The sequence below is a fragment of the Trachurus trachurus genome (assembly GCF_905171665.1).
Source record: "Trachurus trachurus genome assembly, chromosome: 6".
Taxonomy (NCBI): domain Eukaryota; kingdom Metazoa; phylum Chordata; class Actinopteri; order Carangiformes; family Carangidae; genus Trachurus; species Trachurus trachurus.
In genome coordinates this window covers 18,857,311-18,880,479 of record NC_139897.1, presented here as the reverse complement: position 1 = coordinate 18,880,479, position 23,169 = coordinate 18,857,311, and the positions used below count along the sequence as shown (strand labels likewise).

The window sequence follows — 23,169 nt, the reverse complement described above, 5'->3', positions numbered from 1 at the left end:
TGAGAAGGGGGCAGGGCAGGAGGTAAAAAAATGAGACAGAGGTGGAGGCAGAGAAAAGGACTGGTAGGAGGGGGAAAGAGAAAGATGACAAAGGTAAAAGGAGAGAGCGAGAGAGAGGGAGGGGATGAACAGACAGGAGTACAGAATAGCAAGAAAGATGAGAGAAAGAGGAGGGAAGAGGAATGGAGAGGAGTTTAGAGGCTCTCAAACACTTTGCACTCCCAGCACAGCAGATGCCACATTCTGTCTGGCACAGTGATCTGTGGGCCTGCTCTATTTATACCCTCACTGTGTCACTTCAGGGCCAGCACAACACTCGCTACGCACGCACGCACATACGCACACACACGCACGCACACACACGCACACACATTCACACACACATCTAGTATAAGACTTTTGCAGAAGCTCTTTTGCAGTGACTGAAATCAGGCAGGTTAGAGAGGCTCCCTGCAAAGAGTAAAGATAGAAAACTATGGGGGCATACACAGAGACAAAATGGGAACATGAACTGTAAGGTTGCATTAAAGAGTAGACAGAACCCTTTACTGTTTGCATACTTTATTGTGCAGCAGATTTAATTTTAAACAGACTTCATTTAACTTTTAATGACACTCCATGACAAATTTTAGGCAAGTTTATAAGAACATCAAATCTATTATCTTATTTATTAAAGCAGACATTTTTGCAGCAGTTACAACTTAAATTCGTCTTGGGTCAAAGGACCATTAAGACACTTGTGTTGACTTGAAGCCACTCCAGCGTTGTCTTGGCTTCAGGTCATTGTCGCGCTGAAAGGTAAACTCCATTCTCAGGTCACTGGACCTCTTTGTATTTGGCCAACCCAAGGAATAGTCGTGCTGGTTCCAAGCTGTCCCTTTTACAATTACCACTGTGCTCCTGGGAACACTTAAAGAAAGCTATAGAAAGTGTTTTAAACCCTTGCCCTGATCTATACCAGACCACAGAGGTCTACAGAGAGTTCCCTGGCTTGGTTTTTGGCCTTATATGTGGTGTAAATTATGGGGCCACACAGCTATGTGCCTCTATAAACAATGTCCAATCAGCTCAGTTTGCCACAGGTGTACCGCAGTCCAGAACAGATTTCTTGTTGCTCACAGTGTGGAGTACCACAGAGGTTTCATTTTTCATTAATATGCAAAAACATATTTCACTTTGTGAGAAGTTATAGAGTAGAGATTGATGGACAAAATGTAATAGATTGAAGTTTAGTCTACAACACAATTAAGTGTAGAAAAAAAGAAGAAATTTGAATACTCTCTGCAGTCACTATGCAGTTGAGTCCAAAACTCTGATCACTTTCCTTCTCAGTGATTTTTAATGTTTTAATTTGAAATATGCCGAGTGTGTATAAAAGTTCACACAAGTCCATGTCAAAAAAGTAAAAAATCTTAAATGCAAGTGCCGACATTCCAGAAGATTTCATTAGATAAAGATGCAGGTTGCTTCTCAGTAATGCCCGACTGGTTTTAGTTGGCAAGCGAGACCATGAGAAAGGGGAGAGTGAACAAGCAGTGGTCTGATTAAGCAGCGGGAGAACTGGCGCCTTTTGGATTGCCTTGGTTACTGGGAATAACAGCCACAAGTTACATCACCTTACCACCTTAAAGTGATAGTTTGCGTTATTTTACATTTTTGTGAGATCCTGATTCATCGCCAACGTATCGTCTTTGGCACATTTTTGGAAAAGTAGACCAGATGAAACCTGTGCAGATGCTGCTGTGGACAGGGTCAGCAGGGAATTTCTTTGCCACTGTTTTTTTTTTTTTCCAAACTGGGAGCACACAGATTTGAACCTGCAGCTGGTCATACATAACTACCACTCACAACCCTGTGTCGTATAGCACAAATCCCTTTAACAGCAAATAGAGCTGGGGAAGTTAATGATGGGAAAAGTTTGTGAGTGTTCAGACAGTAAAGGAATGGCAGACAGGATGAGAAAAAGGAAATGAGACAGTTTGTATATTTAAACCCACAGCAACAAATACAGCTCTGTGTATCCTCTCTTCCATAAAAGTGAGTCGTGAACTTTTGGCTCTACGGTGTGAAGATCTAAAAATTGTATATGAATTGTGATATGTTGATCTCGGGTTATTACTCTCATGTGGGCTGAAGGAAAGCTTGATAGCATGCACAGCTTTAATTTAATCAGCAGCGTACTGTAGAGATAGGCAAGGTGTCTTCTCTCACGCTATGTGTGATCTCATCTGTAAAGCTATGTTGCATTGTTAAGAGGCAGCACCCCTGCATGTTAAATGGCCCTTGTTTGTAATCAATCACCCCAAATGTTACAGAAGCAAAGCAAGGTTCATTACACATCCGGCTCAGAGAAACAATACCACTCCACACATCCATCAACCCCACACACCGTGGGCCCCTTGCAGTGTAACACTAGCCGGTTGTGGGTTGTATAGGTGCGGTCATAACACCAAAATACAAACACTCCCACGCAGATGCACACACGCTCATGCTATTTTGTGTGACCTATGAAGTTATATGCAAAGGCACACAAACAAATTCTAATCGCACAGACGGAGGTGGCATTTAGGAACAAGGGGGAATATTTTATCCAGGCACAATAAGAAAAGCTTGGAGGCAATCTTCAAAGGGTCACCTTTGATATTATGAAAAATGAAAGGCTAAATCATGTCTGTAATAGCTCTCTGTGTCTTTCAACGTGTGAGAGTCAAACTTTCAAGACGCCACCACCCATATCTAGTCATGTAAAAAAAAAAAAGTAAAAAAAAGGCTCAGATTACTTTTTGTGTAACTGTGTGCAAACTAGTGACTGGAGCAATCTAACCGTCCACAGGCACAGAGGGAAGAGGGCCGTGCATATGTGTGCCCCACTGAGCACAGGAAAGAACAACAACAAACGCTTCCTCCTCTTTGAAGTGGACCCTATCACCTTCTCACGCTCCACTCCCCCCTCCCCTCCACTGTCCATCAGCAAGCCATAAATCCTGCCTCTCATCTGCCGATGTGCCTCTGAAGTTCAGGAATGCTTGCGTGGGATTTGAGGCCCGGTGAGTTATGGGAACACCTGGGAGGGGTAAAGGGAGGGGTGAGGGGAGGGCACAGAAAGAGAAGGACAGGGGGGATCATTCAGGCTTCCTAATATCTATGAAGGGCAACATGTTGACAGCCAACAAGGCAGATGGATTAGTTCGGGTGGTCAACTATCTGAGGTGTGGGTAACACAGCCTTTGATTCATGGAAGAAGCATGGAATACAAGCCCGCTGACGACGTGGCAGCGCCCACACACACCTATTGTTTTTACAAGATGGGAATATCCTAGCGTGTAATGCGGGCTTGCGTGTTCAGCGGCTACTTCAGACAGAAAGAAACATCAGAGAATTTAGGGATGGCAGAGGCGGGGATGTTTTTGAGAAGACTGAGGGTTATAAAAACAGAACATGGCCGGGGTCGTGGCCAAGCCTGACTCTGTTGTTCCTGCACAGCGAGCTTGCATTCTTTAACCCTGCACACTCAAAGTCATGCGTCTGCCTGGCCCTAGCCTAGTCACTACTTTGCCCTCCATTTGTTTGTGTGTCAGTGAGCAGAGGTTTGTTTCTATCTGTCTACCAGATGTCTGTGTCCTTGGATCACTTAAGGTCTCCTGCGACATGTTGTGCACCTGTACTGTACAGTGTGTTATGGCCACTGCGTTCGTCATTGATTAATCTTTCATTTATTTATTTGAGATCAGTCAGAACACTGCTAAAAAAAGTTTGTCTCCCACAAATCTCACAATTTTTATATTTGTGAATCATTACTACTCTTAATTTGTGAATCAATATTCAAACCCTTAGCACAAGACCAATGGATTTTTTTTTTTTTTTACATAAGCTTCTTGCAGGTATCATCTCTGAGACAACAGAAGTGTATCATACAGTACTTCCACATGTTATCCAGATAGACTTCACAAATGAACACCGCCTTTTTGATTTTTGAAGCCTAAATCCAGTCACCAGAAATGAAAACCTAACGTTAAGCTTTAAACAAACTACACCGCTCGCATGTCTTCGGAGGCACCATGGCTAAACTTTCATGCCTTAGTTTGAGTAAGTGCTTACCTCTTTTACAAAAACCTTTCTTCTGACAAAGTTTAGTTGTAGTTTGCACCCAGTACCCTCTTAAACTATTCAAATGCTCACTCAAAGCTACTGCACCCCACTTTGACATGTGGAAAAATTTAAACTTCCACAGGCAGGCTGTGTCTGTCATTTCAGGGTTGCTGTGTTTAAGTTGTGATTGGATAATCACTTATTGATGAAGGGATGTAGAGAATGAGGAAAATTGGTGGCAATTAATTTTCTGTAGCCCAAAAAGAATCTACTAATCATTTCAGTGTGTGTGTTCTTGTGTGTGTGTCTGGACTGGAACCATGAAAATGACATTACTATTGCTCCCTGTTACTTCTCCATGACAGGCAAAGTAGGAGGAACATAAAAGTCAACACACAAATGAATAAATCACTTTGTTGCACTCTCTTTGCCCTTGCCGGAGATGTCTGTTTTCTGTCTTAGTGCATCTCATAGCCAGTATTTATACCTTTCCATTACCTGATGGGAGGCAATATATTTTGCGATTAAATGGGCTCATATACAGTAGCTGATCTCAATGACACATTTGAAAGCTCAAGTGTCCAATAAACCCCCTCTATTCTCTTTAAGGATAAATGATATGGAATAAATGAGGTGGTTCAAAAATCGAAGTGGGTGAAGAAAAAAATGAAAGGAAACAAAATGAGAGAAAAGATATAGAAAAGAAAAAGATATTCCCCTTGTGGTAGACAGTGGTATATTACAAGGGCTTGTGGAACCTTAAAAAGATTTAGCCTCCCTTTCAGTGGCATTGATTTTGCAGAAGATGTCTTTGTAACTAGCCCGGATGATTTGCCCCCTCCATGCAATCAATCAATGCCTAGGGGATTTCACAATGGCAATATTTGCACAGGCCAAATAGATGTGAAGAATCAGAATGTGCATGGGAAATTAAGGAAAAAAGTGCGAGGGGAAAAAAAGAGAGGTGAAAAGAAAACGAGACAAGGACAGGAGCCATATCACTAAATCAAAGCCTCTTTGTTTTGTTGCCTTCAGCATCACTGATTCATAAAAATGATATGGCTCTCTGAATTTCCTGTAACCCCACCTTGTCTGTCAAGTGCTTTTTTAAAAATTGTTTAGAGTGGATATTCAAACCTCCCACATTCTTCTGCATTTCAGATGTGTTGCCAACGGATGTGTGCTGTCCAAAAGTATAAGGTTAAAACACAAAGGTTTGCTGCTTGAATTGCCTCTTAACCTGGGAGGAAGTGAACCACTACACCCTGTATTGTTTCCCCTTTGGTTGTTGTAATGCAAGGGTGTCATGAAGTTCTAGACACTAAGTCTCACCCTGCAGTCATGTCAGAGCACAGTATAATTGCTGTGGCTGCTGGTGCGGGAGGCCTGGGCGTCTCAGACTTGTTATTTGAGATGAGTCAGGTTACAGGTGTGAAAGGAAAGGAATGTCTTTCAAGTGTTCATAACATATAATTAAATTTATCCACATCTATTTTCTATCTATAAAATAGGAGCAAAACAAATGTGTCTGATCTTTTTAGTTCCCCCTTTTATTGTTTTTGCTCTTCTCAGTTTAGTCTCTGCCATATTCCCTGTCTTTGTCAGCCATTCTGTTGACCTGTTTGGGTGGAAGCTGACTTATATCATAGGAAAGTGTTAACGGATACCTTTTTCCCCTAGATGGCACTTTCATTACTAATAAAAGTTTCTCACCATGCACCAACATCAGCCTTCATTGTGGTGCATTGCTACACACGCCAGAAAGTGTTGTTGATTAGTGAAATACTCTGACTGTAGAATGTGTGTTGTGCTGACGTTGTGTGCATCTATTTCTTTATTTGGATCCGAAATATTGCTCCAGTAGTCAAAAACTCACCAGGATACCTTCAAGTAAAGTTTCTGCAGGCACAGACAGTGTTCCACAGTTAAAAGTGAGAGATTTTTTCTGATAAAAACGTGCGCCGCAAATCCACAGAAACTTGATTATTTTAGGATAATTCAGTGTAACAATGCCATCGAGAGATATTGTTGTCAAGGACAGAAAGGATAATAGTATCTGAGATTACCTGGCTTGCAGTGCTGCCAAGATTTCCAGTCTAAGTTTATAAAAATCTGAAGTAGTATAGCCATGAAATCACATAGGCTTCATTAGGTTATATGTATATAATTTTTATACATTGCCCCATTCCTCTGTATCCCATACTCTGCAGTCCCATCTCACCTTCACTAAGGCACGTCCGGTCTTCTTCAAATGGCTATGATACTGCAGAGTCAGCCATAAACCCCCCTAATATTTGTCTCTAGTGAGCTCTTCCATCTTCCACCCTCTAAAGAGTGAGGCCAGCACCTGGACTCAACCCAAAACGACTGCCTGCCTCTTAGAACCGTCTTCATCGCCGCATGCCTGAGTGCACTGCTCTTCTATCTTTGCTCCTGTTGACTTATCTGCTGATTGACCATCATGACATTTTCTCACAGTTAGCTTTAATCATTTCACTGTAACAGTGTACCATTATGGAACATTAAGGCATGCAGGAGCATTTGTGTGGTACAACAGCCAACGATGGCGGCACACAGTGCAATTTACATAGAAATGACCAAATTACTGATACCCAGTGCAGCCATTGGGTGCTATAATTCAAAAATACTACTGCAAGTAACCACATACGCAGGTCCTTGACAGGGTACAGCCTCCAGCCAACACTAACATTCAGAAAGCAAGTGGTCAGCCAGCAGGAAGGAATGTGCTGTTTCAGCAGGTTGTAGGTATTTTGTCATCACCAGTATCACACGTCCTCTTGCCCTTCTGTGTATCGATTCTCTCTGCACTTCAGGCATGGAGAGGACAAAGCTCTTATGACACAGCCCACTGAAAAAAAAGCGATAAACCCAAAACTCCGTTGCGCCAGCAAGTATGGCAAAAACTGACATTTTAATGCCGTTGAATAGGAGAAGGGTTTTTTAAATGCTAATTTTGAATCTAATTAATTAAATACATACAGATATAAAAGTTTTACAGTAGCCTGCTAAGTGGTGCAGCATTTGCATACACCCTTTCAGAATCAGAAGTCGTCCTTTCATCCTCGTTAGGTGCACATAACCATATGTCCAGCCAGTTAATTTGGACCGATCAAATGGCATTGGGGCTGATTCATAATCTGCCCTCATGACATTTGCATATAAATATCTTAATTATGACTGCAGTCTCAGCTAGGTGCAGGTGGCAGTGAGAGAGAACACATTCAACAGTAAAATGATAGATTATCTCCCCATGAATGTGATCAGTGATTCTTCCAAACAAAAAAAGATCCGGGGAAAAAAAACAAACAAAAAAAACTGTCATTTCCATAAGCATACTAATTCACATTTACATAGAGATGAACCCACATGCAAATGAGTGAAAAGGCATGTTCTTGAAACAGGTCCCCTGTACTGATGAATCAACAGGCATAGGGGAATATCAAAATCCATCAAGCATGTCAATCAAATGCTGTGCAACATTTCAGTTCAAGTAAGGAAGGGGGAAAAGCAAGGCAAAAACACTTGAACACAACAAGGTCCTTACGAGGGAGCTAATGTCATGCCTGAGTAATCCTAGATTAAATAAACAAAAGAGAGTTTTCAAGACGTGCTAGAATGCTGGAATAGCGCACACGCTGAATTTAGCTCTCTGACAAACATTTCATTTGGAGCTTTGACTTACAAATAGGAATTTTTTGTTGTTGATGTGGGGCCATCATTATACAGTTGAGTTAAGAAAAGTCTCTTTCATTCTGAATTAGAGCTATAGACCTACTCTCTTTGTGCTCAAAAATGCAAACGTTTTACATGAAATCAAACGAGGCTTATGACTTTCTGCAGGCTGTGGTCTGACATTTCGGAGACAGAGCTTGAGGGACGAAGCATAACAAATAGGATGGAATTAAGTGGGGAAATTAATCAGGATTTATTTTTATGTATGCAATGACTGGCATGAAGCAAATCGTATTAAGGGAAAATAGAGGGAATCCAAACTGAGGTTAAACAGTTCTTGTTTCAAAAACAGTTTAATGGATTATATGCAGATTTCTGTGTCTATTTGTATACATGCCATAGGCTATATTATTGCTCCATATCTAATAATATCATGAAATTATATAATGAGGTATTCAAAAATGCCTGTATTAGCCATAATATTTCGGCCAACATTAACTACATCAAGCATCTGACTCACTGGATGTCATGGTAGACTGGGAAAAAAATATGAAATAAACTGGCACAATGAAAGTAACAGACTTCTGTGATGGAAAGGGACAAGGAGGATGTAATCTGTTCCATAATCTGCAAGCCTGGCAGCCCTGAGCGCGTAGACAACAGCTGGACAGATGTATTAGTCTGTTCCCTGTGTTTGATGTGCTGTGGCAGAGCCCTGCAAAAAACAATTCCTCACTCAAGGATGCAGGTTTATTGGCTGAAGACATTGCCCATCCGAGTCTTAGTTTTAGATGGTCACACACGTGCGCACACACAAACACACATCTTATCATGTCACCTTCTCTTTTTATTTGACTTTTTTTTCTCTAATTTTTTTTAACATCTTTATTCACTCATTTATCAAACACTTGCATGCTATCGCTGATGACTTTAAACATAAATCCATTTGGCAGTGATTAACAGGGCTTGGTGTCCCTTGTGATGTTTTTCGGTGCACAGACTTGTTAAACACACAGCGTGTGATGAAATATGGCTGCATACGACAAATCCAAAGCTCACACCTATGGATAGTCACCAACTGAGAGTGTAGCTTTTTTTGAACATCAGCTTTATTGGTAAAGGAAGAGGAAAGGACAGGACATCTTTAGATTTAACTCAGTCTTTGTGGACATACACATGCTGATCGAAACAGAGGAGGCCAGTACACTTAACACATTCTCTCTCCTTATTAGCTGTGGTATGTGCATCCCCCCTTCTTACCAGCCTCTGTTACTCATTACCTTCTACTTTGTCTTGAGAAAGAATGCCCAGAGGCCCTGACCTTGTTCTTACAACCTCCGTTTGGACAAAGCCAGGCTTTATGCCAGCTCTCCAGGCACACCACAGCCTGGATGCGCAGCCCTTACCACTGCCAAACCCCTTCCAGTTGTTGCCCCGGCCCCCCCAGTTTACCCTTCATGGCCCGTATGCACTCAGCTGTGACTAAGTGACTCTCCCCCCAGTGTGTACCGTGTTTCATAATGAAATCATTCAGTCATGTGCAGGAAGTTCCCTGCGCTGTGTAGCCATGAAAGAATGCTGGTTATGTCCGTCCCCTCACACATGGCAGGTCCGTTGGAAAGGGACAGTCAAAGTCAGTCAGTCAAGCCTCATGTCTGGCAAAACACCCAGTTTTACTTTTAGTATGTTTTAATATTTAAAATAATGAAAACTATGTTTGGTGCAATTTCGCAACTGTTTGGTGATTTTACAAAGTACCTAAAGAGTTTTACATGGAAATGTATTTGTTTTTGGTTGTTTTTTTGATGAGATTTAGATGAGTCTGTCTAGTCAATACGACGCTATAACAGCCTATTTGCTTACCTTATTATAAGCTAACAGGCTGTTATAAAGCTGTAAACAGGGGACATAATTAGCCTGTTTCTGTTGGAATGAAACTAGATATCCACCTGCAAGCACATTTAAAAACTAATTAACAGGTGAAAACTCAGTTTCATAAGCAGGTAGATAACAACAAGCAGCTCTTACTGTTTGTGTGCTGAATTAATTGTGTGTGCAAACAGTTAGTTCCTGAAGTCTTGTCGTCACCATGATGTTGCTGGGCAACCAGGAAAGACTTTGAGATATTACCCCAGCCAATAAATAGTCATCAGGCTCACAAACCAGATTAATTTTTGTATTTAATTATTTGTGTGGATTAAAGAAACATGTTAGATTTGTGAGTTGAGTGGTAGGAATACTTCACCATCCATGGGCAGAGCCAGCTGTTTCCAGTCTCTAAGATAACCAAGTAGCCTTGTTTTGATCAGGCAAACATAAAAATGACTTTGATTTCTCATCTAACTCTTATCAAGAGAGCTCTAATAACTGTTTTATTTTAACATAACCTCCAAATGATCCTGGCTTAATTATAGTTTTTAAAATATATGAGCAGAGCCAACTTTGACAAGAGTTTATGTACACAGCTGGGACTCCTTACTCTTCCCCTGCAATGTGTCCATGGAGATGAGCCTCCCTCAGCTCCGCTGGAATGTTTGCAATGTGAACAAAGAAGAAGATCAGCTCGAGTACCTGGGGTCCGTGCCGGGGCCTGCTGCGGGCCCCTGGCTGTACGGCTGTCTAAGCTTGTGATTCAGTGTGCTGGCACATAAAATGAGCACATCTTGAAGAAGCCACAACGCTGGCATGTATGACTGGTGCAACAAGCAAGGACAAGTTGCCTTCATTAGACCATGTCTCAGAGGTATGTGTGTGTGTGTGTATGAAGATTTGGTTCCCTCCGGGTGAGAAAAAAAAAAGGGGGGGACTTGAAGGAATTTGTGTTATGATCTGAAATGAACCGGGCGAGAGAGCAGAGGAACATATGCAAACAGTTAAAAGGGTGATTCAACAACCCCTTTGATATCCGCCATTAGTGTGATTACAGCTGGCATGGTCCCTGGTTAAAAATTACTTTCTTGTGCAAAGGAATCCACGAAAAAACTCATTAGGAAAATGAAACTTTCATTTTCCATTTAGCTAACAAATGAAGTTGACAGTGATGTTAACAGCGGAGACAGATGCACGACAGGAAGAGGGAGATGTGGGTGAATTACAGAGGGAGGGAGAGCACGTGAGGCAGGAAAGGAGGAAGGGCTGTGAGTCTGGTTTAGACATGCAGACCCTAGTTTAGCATTGTGTTTAATCCCTGGTGTCTGCAGCGGCCTGTCGTAAATCTTTTTGCAGGGTTTGACATTAACAGACATGCTAAGAGCACCATGTCCAGCTGCAGGTTCGGTCTATGCAAACCCCCATGAATCACACATATTCATATACTAACCTTACACCCACAAACCAGCACATTAACATGACCTGCTTTTCCCTATACAACAGCCAGTGCACATATTGATCCCCAAGTCCCTATTACAGCCGCATCAGGCAGTTACTCTGGAAAAAGCCTCCAGTTACACCTGCTTCAACGTCTGCTGCTCATCTGCGACTATGTAGCGCCTTAGCTGCGAGAAGAACAAATCACTGACAGATGCATACGCGGTGCAATCCATTAAACGAAGTGCGACTACAAATCGAGCCACTATTTGTACAGGTTACACTCATTCTCTCATCCCACTCTCTGTGGAGTGGTACAAACAGTTGTGGTGTGACCTGGAAAGGGCTGTGTGATTAGAAAAAAATGATATAAAAGAAACCAGGTGAGGTGCAGGATAGTCAAAGGCTGGAAAGAATTAGCCTTGAAAACTTTGATCACAGACTTTCTTTGTGATGTTATATGTCTAGAACCATAAATGAGACACAGAGCTGGTCCCCGGGTGGAACTAATAAGAAAAGGGCGCTTCCAAAAGGGTCAAATTAAACACAGATGTCAAGAGAAAGAGTAAGACACAACTGAACTCCAGAGAATGTATCTCCACTTTTTCTTTCTTACCTTTCACAATTACTTATTCAACCTTGAAGCGGTTGCAAACCGGACTCCACTCTGAGAGCACAGTTCTCATTAACTGTGGGTTCGGCTTCTCAGACACCCACTAAGGGACTTCCTTTACTTTTCATCTGAACAGACTGAGCCAATAAGCCATCCAGCCCAGGCTGTACAAAGACTGTTTATATTACAAGTGTGACAAATATTCTGCAATCTGCCGTTTGGGTCTAAAAAAAGGATGAAGTGTTGATATAGCAAGGGAACAGTAAAACCCTTTTCAGAAAATGTCAAATTATGTCAGTTGTCTCCTTCAGTTCATCATTCTGGGTGAGATTGTAAAGGGGATTAGAGATTGCTGTGGTATCGTGCCTGTGGCTGACAGAATGGCTCCTGGGGAACAGTGTGCCAGAACAAAATATTTCTATAGCACAATGAAAGGCTGTGTAATGGGCATGTAAGGGCCTTGAGAAATCCCAGTGCTCCATACATGGGTAAATATTTGATGCACTCTTAACAAGGCAGTTTAGTGCAAACGGCATGTAAAACACAGTCTGACAACAGTTCAATTATATTACAGTGTATTTATCAAAAAGGACACGAGATTTTGGAATGTTACAACGCACGTTAAATTAGTGGAGCATCAAATATCCAAAACAGATTGCCAGGTAATATTTACAAAATACCTACAACATGTACAATGGGCATGATACACCGATGACTTTAAGGCTGAATATGCAATGCAAACACAATTACAAGAGTGCAGGTACTGCTATGACAATGTACTGTGCAAATGATCCTCTATAAAAAAGCGAGCCAGATGTCAACAGAAATACAGTATTCAAGAGTCAACTTATGTTAAGGCTTAGGAGTTTGTCATTAGGATTACTCAACACAAGGCAAAGATCCAAACACACACACATGAAAGGCTGCATTATCATACCCTATAGTCACAAATAGCCTAACTGTTTAATATTGATTCTTATTCAGGTGAGCATCAGTGGAGTGAAGTAAGAGGATAAACTGGCCTTAATCATTCCTCTGTGAGGCATACAGTGAAAATATGTGCAGGAGCTTATAAACGTGTGAAATTTACGTATTCATAAAGTAGGCAACACATTCTATTCACAAGAGGTAGTTCAGCTGGATATTCAAGACAGTTCTGTGTAATGCGCATCAGTTTGGCACAGGTGTGCCAATCGCGTTTGCAGAGCTCATTATACTGTGCAGACAACAAATCCATCACCAGTGCGTGCTGAACGTTCACAGCTGGCTGTACTTGCCTTTGCAATGCAAAATGTGTTTGTATAATCTGTCTATCCTGTCCTGGAGAACACCGGCGTGCTCATCTGAGAGAAATCCTAATTCCAGGGACAAAGGCTCGCTGTCTCTGTAGAGCTCCAGCAGCCTTTTCCTGGAGTCTCTGCGCCTGTGCAGCTCCGCCACGCGCTGCGTGGTCCTTTTTCTGAACACACACACGGAGCTAAGCACCGTATTGTGATATTTCTCCCACATGTTTAAGACCCGAAACCCGTGCACGAGTCCGGCCTCGTTATCGATGAACACAAGGTCACCATGAGACGTTTTAAGGAGGTTGTTTGTGTCCCTCTCCATTACGCGCGAGTCCCACTGCAGGCTGAACAGATTGCTGACGAGCCTGTCGAAGTTTGCAGTCAGGTAGTCGAATATGATCAGGTCTGTCCACTGCATTAGCTCCAACAGCTCCGCCGTCGTCTTGTTCCGGAGCTCTCCGAGCACAGGATGCAGCCCGCTGCTCTCCTGTCGGAGCGGTGCAGGTGTGACCACCCCGGTCAGGTTGGAGACCCACTCGGTGAGAGAAACCACGGCTCGGTCACTCCACTGTAAACCATCTATCCGCGTCCTCACAGCCGCCCATTGCTCACTGTCGCTGTTCAGCTGTGACAATATTAAAGGTGGCAGGTTTGTGATGCCCAATAAACTGGCAAGGTAATATGTCAAAGTTTCTCCTTGCACCTGATCCGCGTTTATCCCGTAACGCACACACGCTTTGCTCCCGTCTGCAAAAGTGGCGAGCTGATTGGATATCCTACCGCATCCAGGCTCCAGCTTCACTATCCGGTATGTCCGGGCTCTCTGTCGCCAATCCTGAGCATATTCCTCCGTGAAGCCCGCAGGGAGGAGATCTTCCAGCCATTCGCCCCAAAATATCCCATCCTCCACCGGGGAGCCTAACTTGACCGGGCCCTCCCGCCGCGTTGACCTCTTGTTATCCCCATTCATATGGTAATCTCGACTTCCTGCAGAGACAGTTTGATCGGTGAGGTTGTGAGCCTCGAGTCTGCCCCCCAAGTGGGGTCTTTGTGGCGCCGGGACAGCGAGCAATGCCCGGAAAGTTTTGGCGGAGAGGTCTACTGGGAGACCTTGGTGAAAAGCCCCTCCGCTCGGTATTGAGAACCTCCGTTTGTGCCGCTCCAAACGGCTCTCCAGTGCGCTCCAGACGTAGAAAACACTTCCAAGGGCGCACAGGAAGAGCAGAGCGAACAAGTTTGCTGAAACAGCCCTCATGCTGAAGACCACCTCTCCTCTCGGAGACCCACAGAGCTCCAGTAGATTAAATTAATAGACAGAAAGAAGCAAATTTCTTGAACCCACAGTTGGAGCTGGAGAGGCTGTGCGCCCCGTGTCCCGTCCACCCCCCGAAGCCCGAGGCTGAGGCTCACAGGAGGACTGCTTGAGATCACAGGATGAAGCGGGGCTCCGAAACAGTGTGAATCTCATCTCCCGTCCTGTTCAGATGTCTGGTCATATCCCCTCCTCTGCGGGAAACAGAGAGAGAGCGTTTCGTAGCGCCACAGCAGATATCCCTCTACTGAGCGTTCTCCATTGCAGCCCACTGGCGTCGTAGGGGCTTTCTGTCCCCGCACACCCCACCGTGTCTCATCCTCCTTTCTCTCTCTCTTCACCGTACGCAGGGTGAGTTTGATTTGTGGTTGTGTCGGTTCGCAGAGAGACACTAGGCGGTGAGCCACGTGACTCCAGTCCCGAGATGGTGGGCGGATCGTGGGAAGGGGGGTTCAGAGAGGAGCGGAGCAAGTGCACCGCACCGCGTTGTGTGTGTGTGTGTGTGTGTGTGTGTGTGTGTGTGTGTGTGTCTGATGAGAGAGGATTGCGTGCTGCTGGCATATACAACCATTATGATAATTGATACCTTAGGCAGGAATACTTTGGAAATAATGTCAGCATTTTAAACAAATTATATTTCTTGCCTGTGTACAAAGCCGGGTATCCATGTCAGAGGGGAAGGGATGAATGGAGGGTGACCCTGCTTGAACTACATTTTTCTACATGTGTGCTAATTTTCCCAATATAAGATCATTATGCATTACAGGAAGCATCACAGCCTAGTTTTTACAGTTTTGACTGTGTGTGGGATGCAGCACATTGGATTTGAGATGAAAGTATAACTGTGGGGTTATAGTGCTTACTTTCAGCTATGACACAGGAGTAGGCTAGTTCATGCTTTCCAATTTTAGGACACTGAGGAGTGATCCAAAACATACAGACAATGCAACCATTTATCCCAAATAATGGGAATATTGTTCCTGGCCAAGTCAGTCAGCTGACATCTGTCTAACTGGTCATGTGTTTCACTGCTTAAAATCACACTGTGGGCGAACAGCTCCTGAAACAAGCAAGAACTTGGGATAGTTACAGCAGGACATGAGGGAGTTTATCTATTATAGACTTCATCCTGTCCCTAAATTGAAACAGACGCAACTAATTATGTGATTATTTTAATTTTGTTCATTTTAATTTGTATGCTTGCATGTTATGGGTCCACCAAATTTGAGGGAGGCCTACTAGTTTTAAATACTATTCTCTCTGATGTTGGTGTAAGGCTTAAAATTCAAGATCCACATAGTCTTTCTTTCAACCATTTGTTTCACCAAACAGCCATGGCAGAGTGGTACAAGTGCCTTGTTTCAGTATTTTTTACTCATGCTGCTATTTTGTATTCATAAAGACCACAGTTAGCTTAGTTCCTGCTGCTAAGTATTTGATCATTTCCCTGCAAACACCTGAGGCTCAGCAAAGTCAACCCCTGCTTGTTTCATCCCTTTTGTTAAACCAAATGTAACATGCATGCACACAAACTCCTTTATACTCATTAAGTTATTCCTCATTAGCATCTGCTTGCACTCTTTACCATTCGCCTCGTGTTTTCACACTTTGTATCTTGAACCTTCGCTTCCTAATCAAATTAATTGGGTCATTTTTATTGCAACATACTGGCATGCTAAATTGCCTGAGTCGAAAAGACAGTCACAGACAAGAATACTCAATTACACCCAGTAAACTAGAGGTCCACAAATTTATGCTTTGAACGCCCAGAGCGCTGACACTGTCATCTCCATGTTGATATTCATGTTATTTTATAGCTCGCAGAGAGAACTGCACAAAACCCATCCACACTAGTTTGTCTGATAACATGCAGAAATAGAGGAGAGATGACTTCCCGCAGACAGGCAGGTGAAATGATTCTGATGTGGTCGTATTGCTCATGTAGCCTTCACTTCTGCTTTGTCAGATTGGATCTTTTAGGGTTTTCTTTTTTGTGTGCCATCAGCAGAATAATTTGTTCAATTCCCCGCCTGTGTTTTGATTCTGAAAATGCAGATTGACAGCAGTGGCAGTGCAGAGGGAAAGAAAAATCTCCGGGTTGTGTACGAGTTGAGAGGCATTTTTTTTTACAAGTCCTCCAAAAATCTCCAGAAATGGTTTGTGTAGCGGTGCATGGCTGAGCATGTTTTTCTAACGCGGCAGACAAAAGAGTGAGTCCTTGTGGAGGCGGAGTTTTACCATATGCTGCTTAAAACAAATTAGGTTTTGCAAATTGCATGCCGTGTTTTATCTCGCAGAGATGCAGATAGTCAGGCTTCCTAAATACTTACAAGGGAAGCATGGAAACAAACTTTTGTATTTATTATCATCTCATTGCTCAGTTTTTTTTTTCTCTAGGGGTGTTCCAAAAAATTTGGTTCACCCTTATGTAGTGGCTTTGCTTTCACTTTAAAGCTAGACTTAAAACTTGTGGTGTCTAGACATGGGAAATGAAGACGGCTTAAGTGCATTGCTGGAATTCTCTCTGATGTGTGTTGCTTTTTAGGAGTAACTGTACTGACCTGCTCAGTCTGTGGTGGTGTCTCTTTCTCTGAGCGCAAGTGTGGGCATGTTCACATATCAAACCTATCTGTTTCTCGCCATGTGTTATCTGCAGGTCAGCCAGCCCCTGAGTCCCCCCCCCCCCACCCCCCAACTCCACCAGATCCACCCCACCCCTTTGACTGCTGCATTCCTCCCTGTGCTTTCCTCATAAATCCCACAGCAGTCCCGGGAGGGCTGTAACACGTAAAGCTTTCCTCCACCGGTCATGGCTGTCTGTGGTCAAGCGCTGCAGTGACACGGGAGAGGCCCGGCCCGTCTGTCATTCTGTCCACAGCGACACAGTACACCCCGTCACTGGCCGTCTGACCACGACGCAGCTGTGATACAATCTCGGTGTCTCCGTGTGGTGCCCGTCTGCCCCGTTGCAGATGGACAAATGGACGCAGAGGTATAGACCGTTAAGGGATGGGGGACGGAAGAGGAGAAAGTGCAGTGGGCTTTCTGTCACATCCCTCGTAGTCTAAGGTTAATTCACGCTGAGCAATAACTCATAGGTCCCCTGACACTCTGCAGCACTCTGTTTCCTGGACTGAATAATGAATGTGCAGGGCTTCCATTAGCGTTGAAAGCTACGATTATTTCACAGGGCCTGACAATTACTCATGCTGAGGGACTCAGGGACAGGGCGGGGGAGATCCATTGGGATGAATTCATCGTCCCCTGGTTTGTGGGTGTGATAAAGATATCTGTAAGTCTGTGTGAGTTCTTTGGACATGTTTGTGTGCTTGTATGTGTTTATGCTCTAAAAAAAAAAAGAAGTGAGTGGAGCAGGTTATAAGAAGGGGAAATGGTGATTTAATTTGGTATTCTAGCGGTGAGGATATATGCACACTGAACTGTCAATACCTGCCTTGAATACAGGAATTGGGATATTGCCATCTGCTCAACAAACCTAGCATGCACTCCTCACTACACAGAACACTAAAATGTCGCTGCGGTAAACTTGCAGTGTTGCGGATGTACCATTACAATAAATACTCCAGAGACAGACCAGACATTTCTTTTAACTACTGGTGACAGAGACACAATCTTGTCGGCACTTATCGCAGCACTAGCTCTCCGGAATAGGGCATAAATTGCATAAAATGGACTTTACAGGCGGTACACTCGTTTCTTTGGCTTCTATTAGCAGGCAGATATTGCTGCCGTTGATTGTGAGACGTTAGACAGTTTCACCCTCAATCGTAGTATTTCCAGGGTGACGCAGTTTTTTAAAAAGCCCTGCTGGCTTTATCTATAGACAAAAAGCGGGGGCCTCAGAGGCAGGGAGAAGAAACAGCAGCCTATGAGGAAATCAAAAAACGAAGCCGTTGCTACAAGCAGAGATCCGCTGCACTGCAAAGACCTGAGCATGGCACCGAGCCACCAAACTGCTGCCCTTTTTCCACCATTCACTGCGGTTTCATTAGCCTGTCTTTGCCAATTTCCTGATATGCAGGTTCTTTGGTTTTTTTTTAGCCTCAACTGGTCGGTTGCAATTTGCTAATGAACGGGTAATTGTTAATGAATGCCGTATAACTGGAGAAAAGGCAGGAGGCCTGGCTTATTGATATACTGTACACCTTATTTCCATCTGGTTTCCATGCAGCAGCAGTTAGATAGAGGGGGTTTGAACCAGCAGAGGAGTGGGCCATTGAAATTCAGTGCTACACAAGGGAGACCCTCTTAGAAGAGTGAAATCGGGAGGGGAGGAAGGAGATGTACTGTCGAGCCACTCGATTAAAGAATCAGTGTCCAATCTCCTGGATTACACCCCCTGACCTGCAACACCAAATCCCCTATTAAATAAGTCAAGAATTGAATTCTTTTTACTTTCCCATCTGTTAACTGGCTTATTGACTCAAGTGTGCTCAGTGCTTTGTGGTGAGGCTCGCCTTTAAATTGGCTAAAGGGAGAGCTTAAGAACATCTGATCATTATTAGGAAAGTCATGACATTCAAAGCCCGAGTGTATGTTTTTCCAGATGAAATACGCCGCGTGCTGTGGATTTGCCACAGCGCTCGTAGGGGGGTCACACGGTCAGTTAAGATTAGAGATGGTGGTTGAATGTCCTCCTAACGTTTCAGCGAGAAATTTAGCAGCTTCAAGTTTAATGGGCGAGCAGCGTGAAGTGCTTGCCCTCATCACACCACGCTGGATTGAATCTTCTGCATGCGAGGAGGGAGCGCTGCGGTTTACATGAATCTTCTTTCTCAGCTCGTCCACGCCCTTTTCCAGATTTCAAAACCAGTTTGAGCAACCACTAATGAAAAACATTTAGCTTTTTCAGCATGTTGTGCTAGAGTTAACATTGAAGCTTTGGGAAATTTGCTGTGTAGATTGTAAATGTAGTGGTGTGAATGAAGACACTCTGTATTTCTCATGGCTAAATCCAGATTAACAGGCCAGTGCGGTGCAATATTATTATCTGCCCGTCATATGCGATGCACTGCAAACACATATTAGTCGACTTTAAGCTATAGCATCCTTCTTTTTACTTTTATTTGGCTTTGATGCTTCAAAGCCTTAAATGCTGCTTGGATGTAAGATGGACATTAGTTGGAGAAAGAAATGCAATATGCCAACAGAGAGCAGTTCACAGCTTGCCAGCAGTAATTATCAGCCTATGTGAGCTGCCCATATAGTACATTGATTAAATTTAAATGGTTGATTACACATTTAAAACATCTTTAACAGAAAAAAAACAGCTAGAGGCTTCTGAAAATGCCTCTGTTATTTTAACCCCTCACATTTCTTCCTGCTACTTTAACCCCATTTTACAGCTGCTCAGCTGCAGTAATAGCTGGTGTTGGAGGGTGAAGGGAGGGAAAAGGGCAGAACCCTGGACACGAGAGTGACCCCCTTGGCATCTTGACCTTTTCCTACCCATGAGCCTGGTGTGTTGACAGGACCCTGGTGGGGGAAGGGTAAACAAACGAGCCACATGGAAAAGACTTCTAGGCAACCGCTGCAAGTCAAACAAAAATTCAGAAAACCTCAGTTTACTTAGAACTCACTCCAGTTGAGCAGGCAGCACAGAGTGTTTGCATTCCTTGGACCTTGTGAAAAGTAACCAAGCTCAACCTGATTTAAAGAATTGTCAGGATTTGTAAAAGTTTTACTTAGTTTTACTTCCTTTACTCATATATTTGAATCTTCATTTGTCGGAACTAAATATCAACATCCTGCTTGTCTTCTCGGGCCAAAACTCAGCTCAGTTGAGTTTACATGTAAGATTTCAGCATTTAAAAGCCCGAGAGAAGCGGCTCAGTGCTGTGGCCATTTGATATCGGCTTTATATCACAGGAAGTCGACTAGAGAGTGAAAGTCTGATCATTTATGTCCGTGGCCTTGTGGAACAAGCATTTTCTGCGGGCCTTGATGTTGAGTGTATTTTACTTTTCCATGCTTCACTGGTCCATGGAATCTCTAATGTGGCAGATAGACACTCACCACTGATAGATTTGCGTCCCTTGGGACAGGTTTGTATCACTGTTGGCTGTCAGCGCATACATTATGCCGTTTAAGCAAGAATGATCACTGCTATTAACAACAAAGCAGGTCCAATTGAATAATTTAAGTAGTCGGTAGTGGCAGTGGCTCATCGCTGATAAAAGAAGGGAGTGGAGAATTGATCAAACAGCCAGCCCTCACCCAGCTATGAGAATATAAATAATAAAATGAGATCAGAGGGATTAGTCGTGGTGCCCTGTTCCAGTCCAGTGCTTACTACTTACATTCCTCTCCCACTGAGATTCTCGCTGTGGACAATTTGATTCCACTTTGCCCCTCACAATGGCAAATCGATATGTTCCATAAGAGATGGAAGTGGGAAGGATGGGGAGTGGCTTCTGTGGAATCCTAGAAAGTGATGTGCTGCAGTGCATGATTAAAGAAAAGAAAAGAAAAGAAAAGAAAGAAACTTCATATTTTCACCTCGATCTGAACAGGTTTTTGTGTCTTGGCCACAGTAAAAAGTCATCTTCTTATCCACATCAGACCTGTTTAATAAGTCTTCAGAAGCTGCTTAAGATTCATCTCATGTCTCTTTTGAAAGGCGTTTCATGGATTGGTAGGCTCTGACTCCCTCTAGAGGGAGTAAGGGTCCACAACAGAGGATAAACAACATGTTTCCCCCCTCTAAACATTCCCAATCACTTAAAATATAGATTTTTTTTGGAATTCCTATAGCTTCCACCGAGTTTCAGTGATCAAGTTTGAGAACACAAAATGTTTTTTGTTCTTTAATTAATATTAGTAGACAGATTGGTTGTTAAAGTCCAAACCCAGGCTTCTTGTTCCAAATGAGATTTGTTGGCAATCTGTACTCACTGATGAAATATGCAACTATACTTCTGTGTGAATGTTCATTTATTGTATGAATCACTGATCTGTCAGTATCATATTCCGCAAACAATTTCAACCACATCCACCTCTGTAATCCAGCCTGCAGAGTTATGGCAGAGGGTATTCATGTTTAAAATGTTAAAATGTTTTTTTAACGGTCATACTTATGTATGTAGGTCTCTCCCAGTTACTGATGGGAGGATGAAAATATGTATTTGCATCTCCAGATGAAGGCGGAGGTCTCCGTGTTCACCCCCCAGTTCTGTCTTGAGCTGCGTGCACTGTAGGAGGTTAGACATCAGTATGAGCAATGCATGATGTAACAGATCTGTAAGGGTAAAAATTTATAAGAGATGGAAACATCCTCAGCTATCAGGAGGATTTATCAGTTACTTGAGACCGTGATGCTATTTCTGGCAAATGTCTTTAAGTATCTTGGCATAACAGGTTTTGATCTTTGATAAGATTATTATTTTTTCAGCTTTGTGGATATTTTACTTGAGGATTGATCCCAGATAAGTGACCACTGCCCTCTTCCCTTTGACTATTACTAATTTAGTCCAGGCCTTTCAACATCATGGCTTTGACACTGAAAGGTTTGGAATATGAACCATGAATCTCTGAAGATCAAAGTGTTTTTTTATTTTTTATTTTTGTTAAATTAACTTTATCTTTGATGAAGTAATGAAATGCCAACAAAAATGGCAAGCTCAGAGCCAGTAATGTTGATACTGAGAGTGCATTTTTAATTTTTTAAGAAATGGTTAACAATTTAAAGGGCTTCAGAACAGTCTCTGTTCTTATTTAGTTTAATTTTCTGGTCCCTTTTTTGTCCTAATTGCCCCTTCTTTCTGAGTCTTTCATGGACTCAGGCACACACGCACAACTACACACACACACACACACACACACACACACACACACACACACATGGAAATGTTACAGCAAAATGCTCTTACATGAAGTGTTTCCTTTGAGAAGGGATGGAAACTGCTACTAAAACTTACTCAAAATGTGTTGTTTGATATCTGACAAAAGACGTTTGTTACATTCAACACAATATGCACATACTTTCCTCCTACCACAATTACATTCTGGATGCTTTCAACCTCCTGTGACATCTTGGTTTGGTGTATCTTTCCTCACTTTACCAGACATTTATGCCTTTTCATTATTTGCCACAAGAGGCCACTATGCACATGTCATCTCCCCTTTGTAGAACTTTGCTTTAAAGAACATTTAGAGCTGTTTTATGTCAGCTTTGCTTTTACTGTCTGAGCAAAGATAAAGGCGAAACATGCTACTAAAACTAAAGCGACAGGGGGTGGGAGAGGAAAGAAAATGAAAAACAACACATGACAACAAAGAACATAAACTAATGCAATCCAATACAACAGCTCTGCCATGAATGTTTTTCTTTTTAAAAGTTCATACATTTTCAGTGTTTACTATCAGAGCAGTGATAATCCTGCTTAGACTGTAGTTGGTAGTCGTGTAAGAGGAAAATAAAATACAAAGAGTTTTTTTAGGTCATCTTTATGACTGAATTAATGTTATATTCAAAACAGGATCACATGGACGCATATTTGAGTTTCTCGTAAACCACGATTATTATGCAAGTATGTAGATGTTGCAAGAGTTTGGGTTTTAACTCATACTCATGTCATTGGTGATTTTAAATCCAATACACATGTCATGTTGTTACTAATAAAGGACATACAGTATAAAAACAGTAATGTATTTGATATTGTCCTTGTTCTATCCCATTTAATTGCACTCAGTCATGCTACGTGGTCAGGCTTAATATTTTGCATGACAGAAGAAGAATAACACCCTAGATCCAGTGTTATTATGATGGCTGCAGAGCAACAAACCCTCCCATGAAACTAAATCCAAAATTAATGTGACTATAAATACGCCAGATCAAGCATCGGGAGGTT

General features: G+C 42.7%; 2 protein-coding genes across 3 annotated transcripts in view; one reads left to right on the top strand and one right to left on the bottom strand.

The window, feature by feature from the left end:
• pamr1b (peptidase domain containing associated with muscle regeneration 1b) overlaps window positions 1-23,169 on the top strand; it is a 61,877-nt gene that overhangs the window by 9,780 nt on the left and 28,928 nt on the right. The window contains exon 1 of one of the 2 annotated variants that reach the window (XM_083973274.1): window positions 2,950-3,047. The exons of the other annotated variant lie outside the window; for it this stretch is intronic. Within the exon in view, the coding sequence (XP_083829400.1) occupies window positions 3,023-3,047 (25 nt within the window). The 5' untranslated portion in view covers window positions 2,950-3,022. Of the gene's footprint in view, window positions 1-2,949; window positions 3,048-23,169 lie in introns of those variants that run through there. 2 annotated transcript variants of the gene reach the window in all.
• fjx1 (four-jointed box kinase 1) lies at window positions 12,813-14,660 on the bottom strand. The gene has a single exon (XM_083972971.1). It carries the CDS (start codon window positions 14,240-14,242, stop codon window positions 12,959-12,961), a length of 1,284 nt encoding a protein of 427 aa, XP_083829097.1. The 5' UTR covers window positions 14,243-14,660; the 3' UTR covers window positions 12,813-12,958.

Coding starts and splice junctions, on each gene's coding strand:
- fjx1 (XM_083972971.1), bottom strand. CDS start 14,242: ATGAGGGCTGTTTCAGCAAACTTGTTCGCTCTGCTCTTCCTGTGCGCC.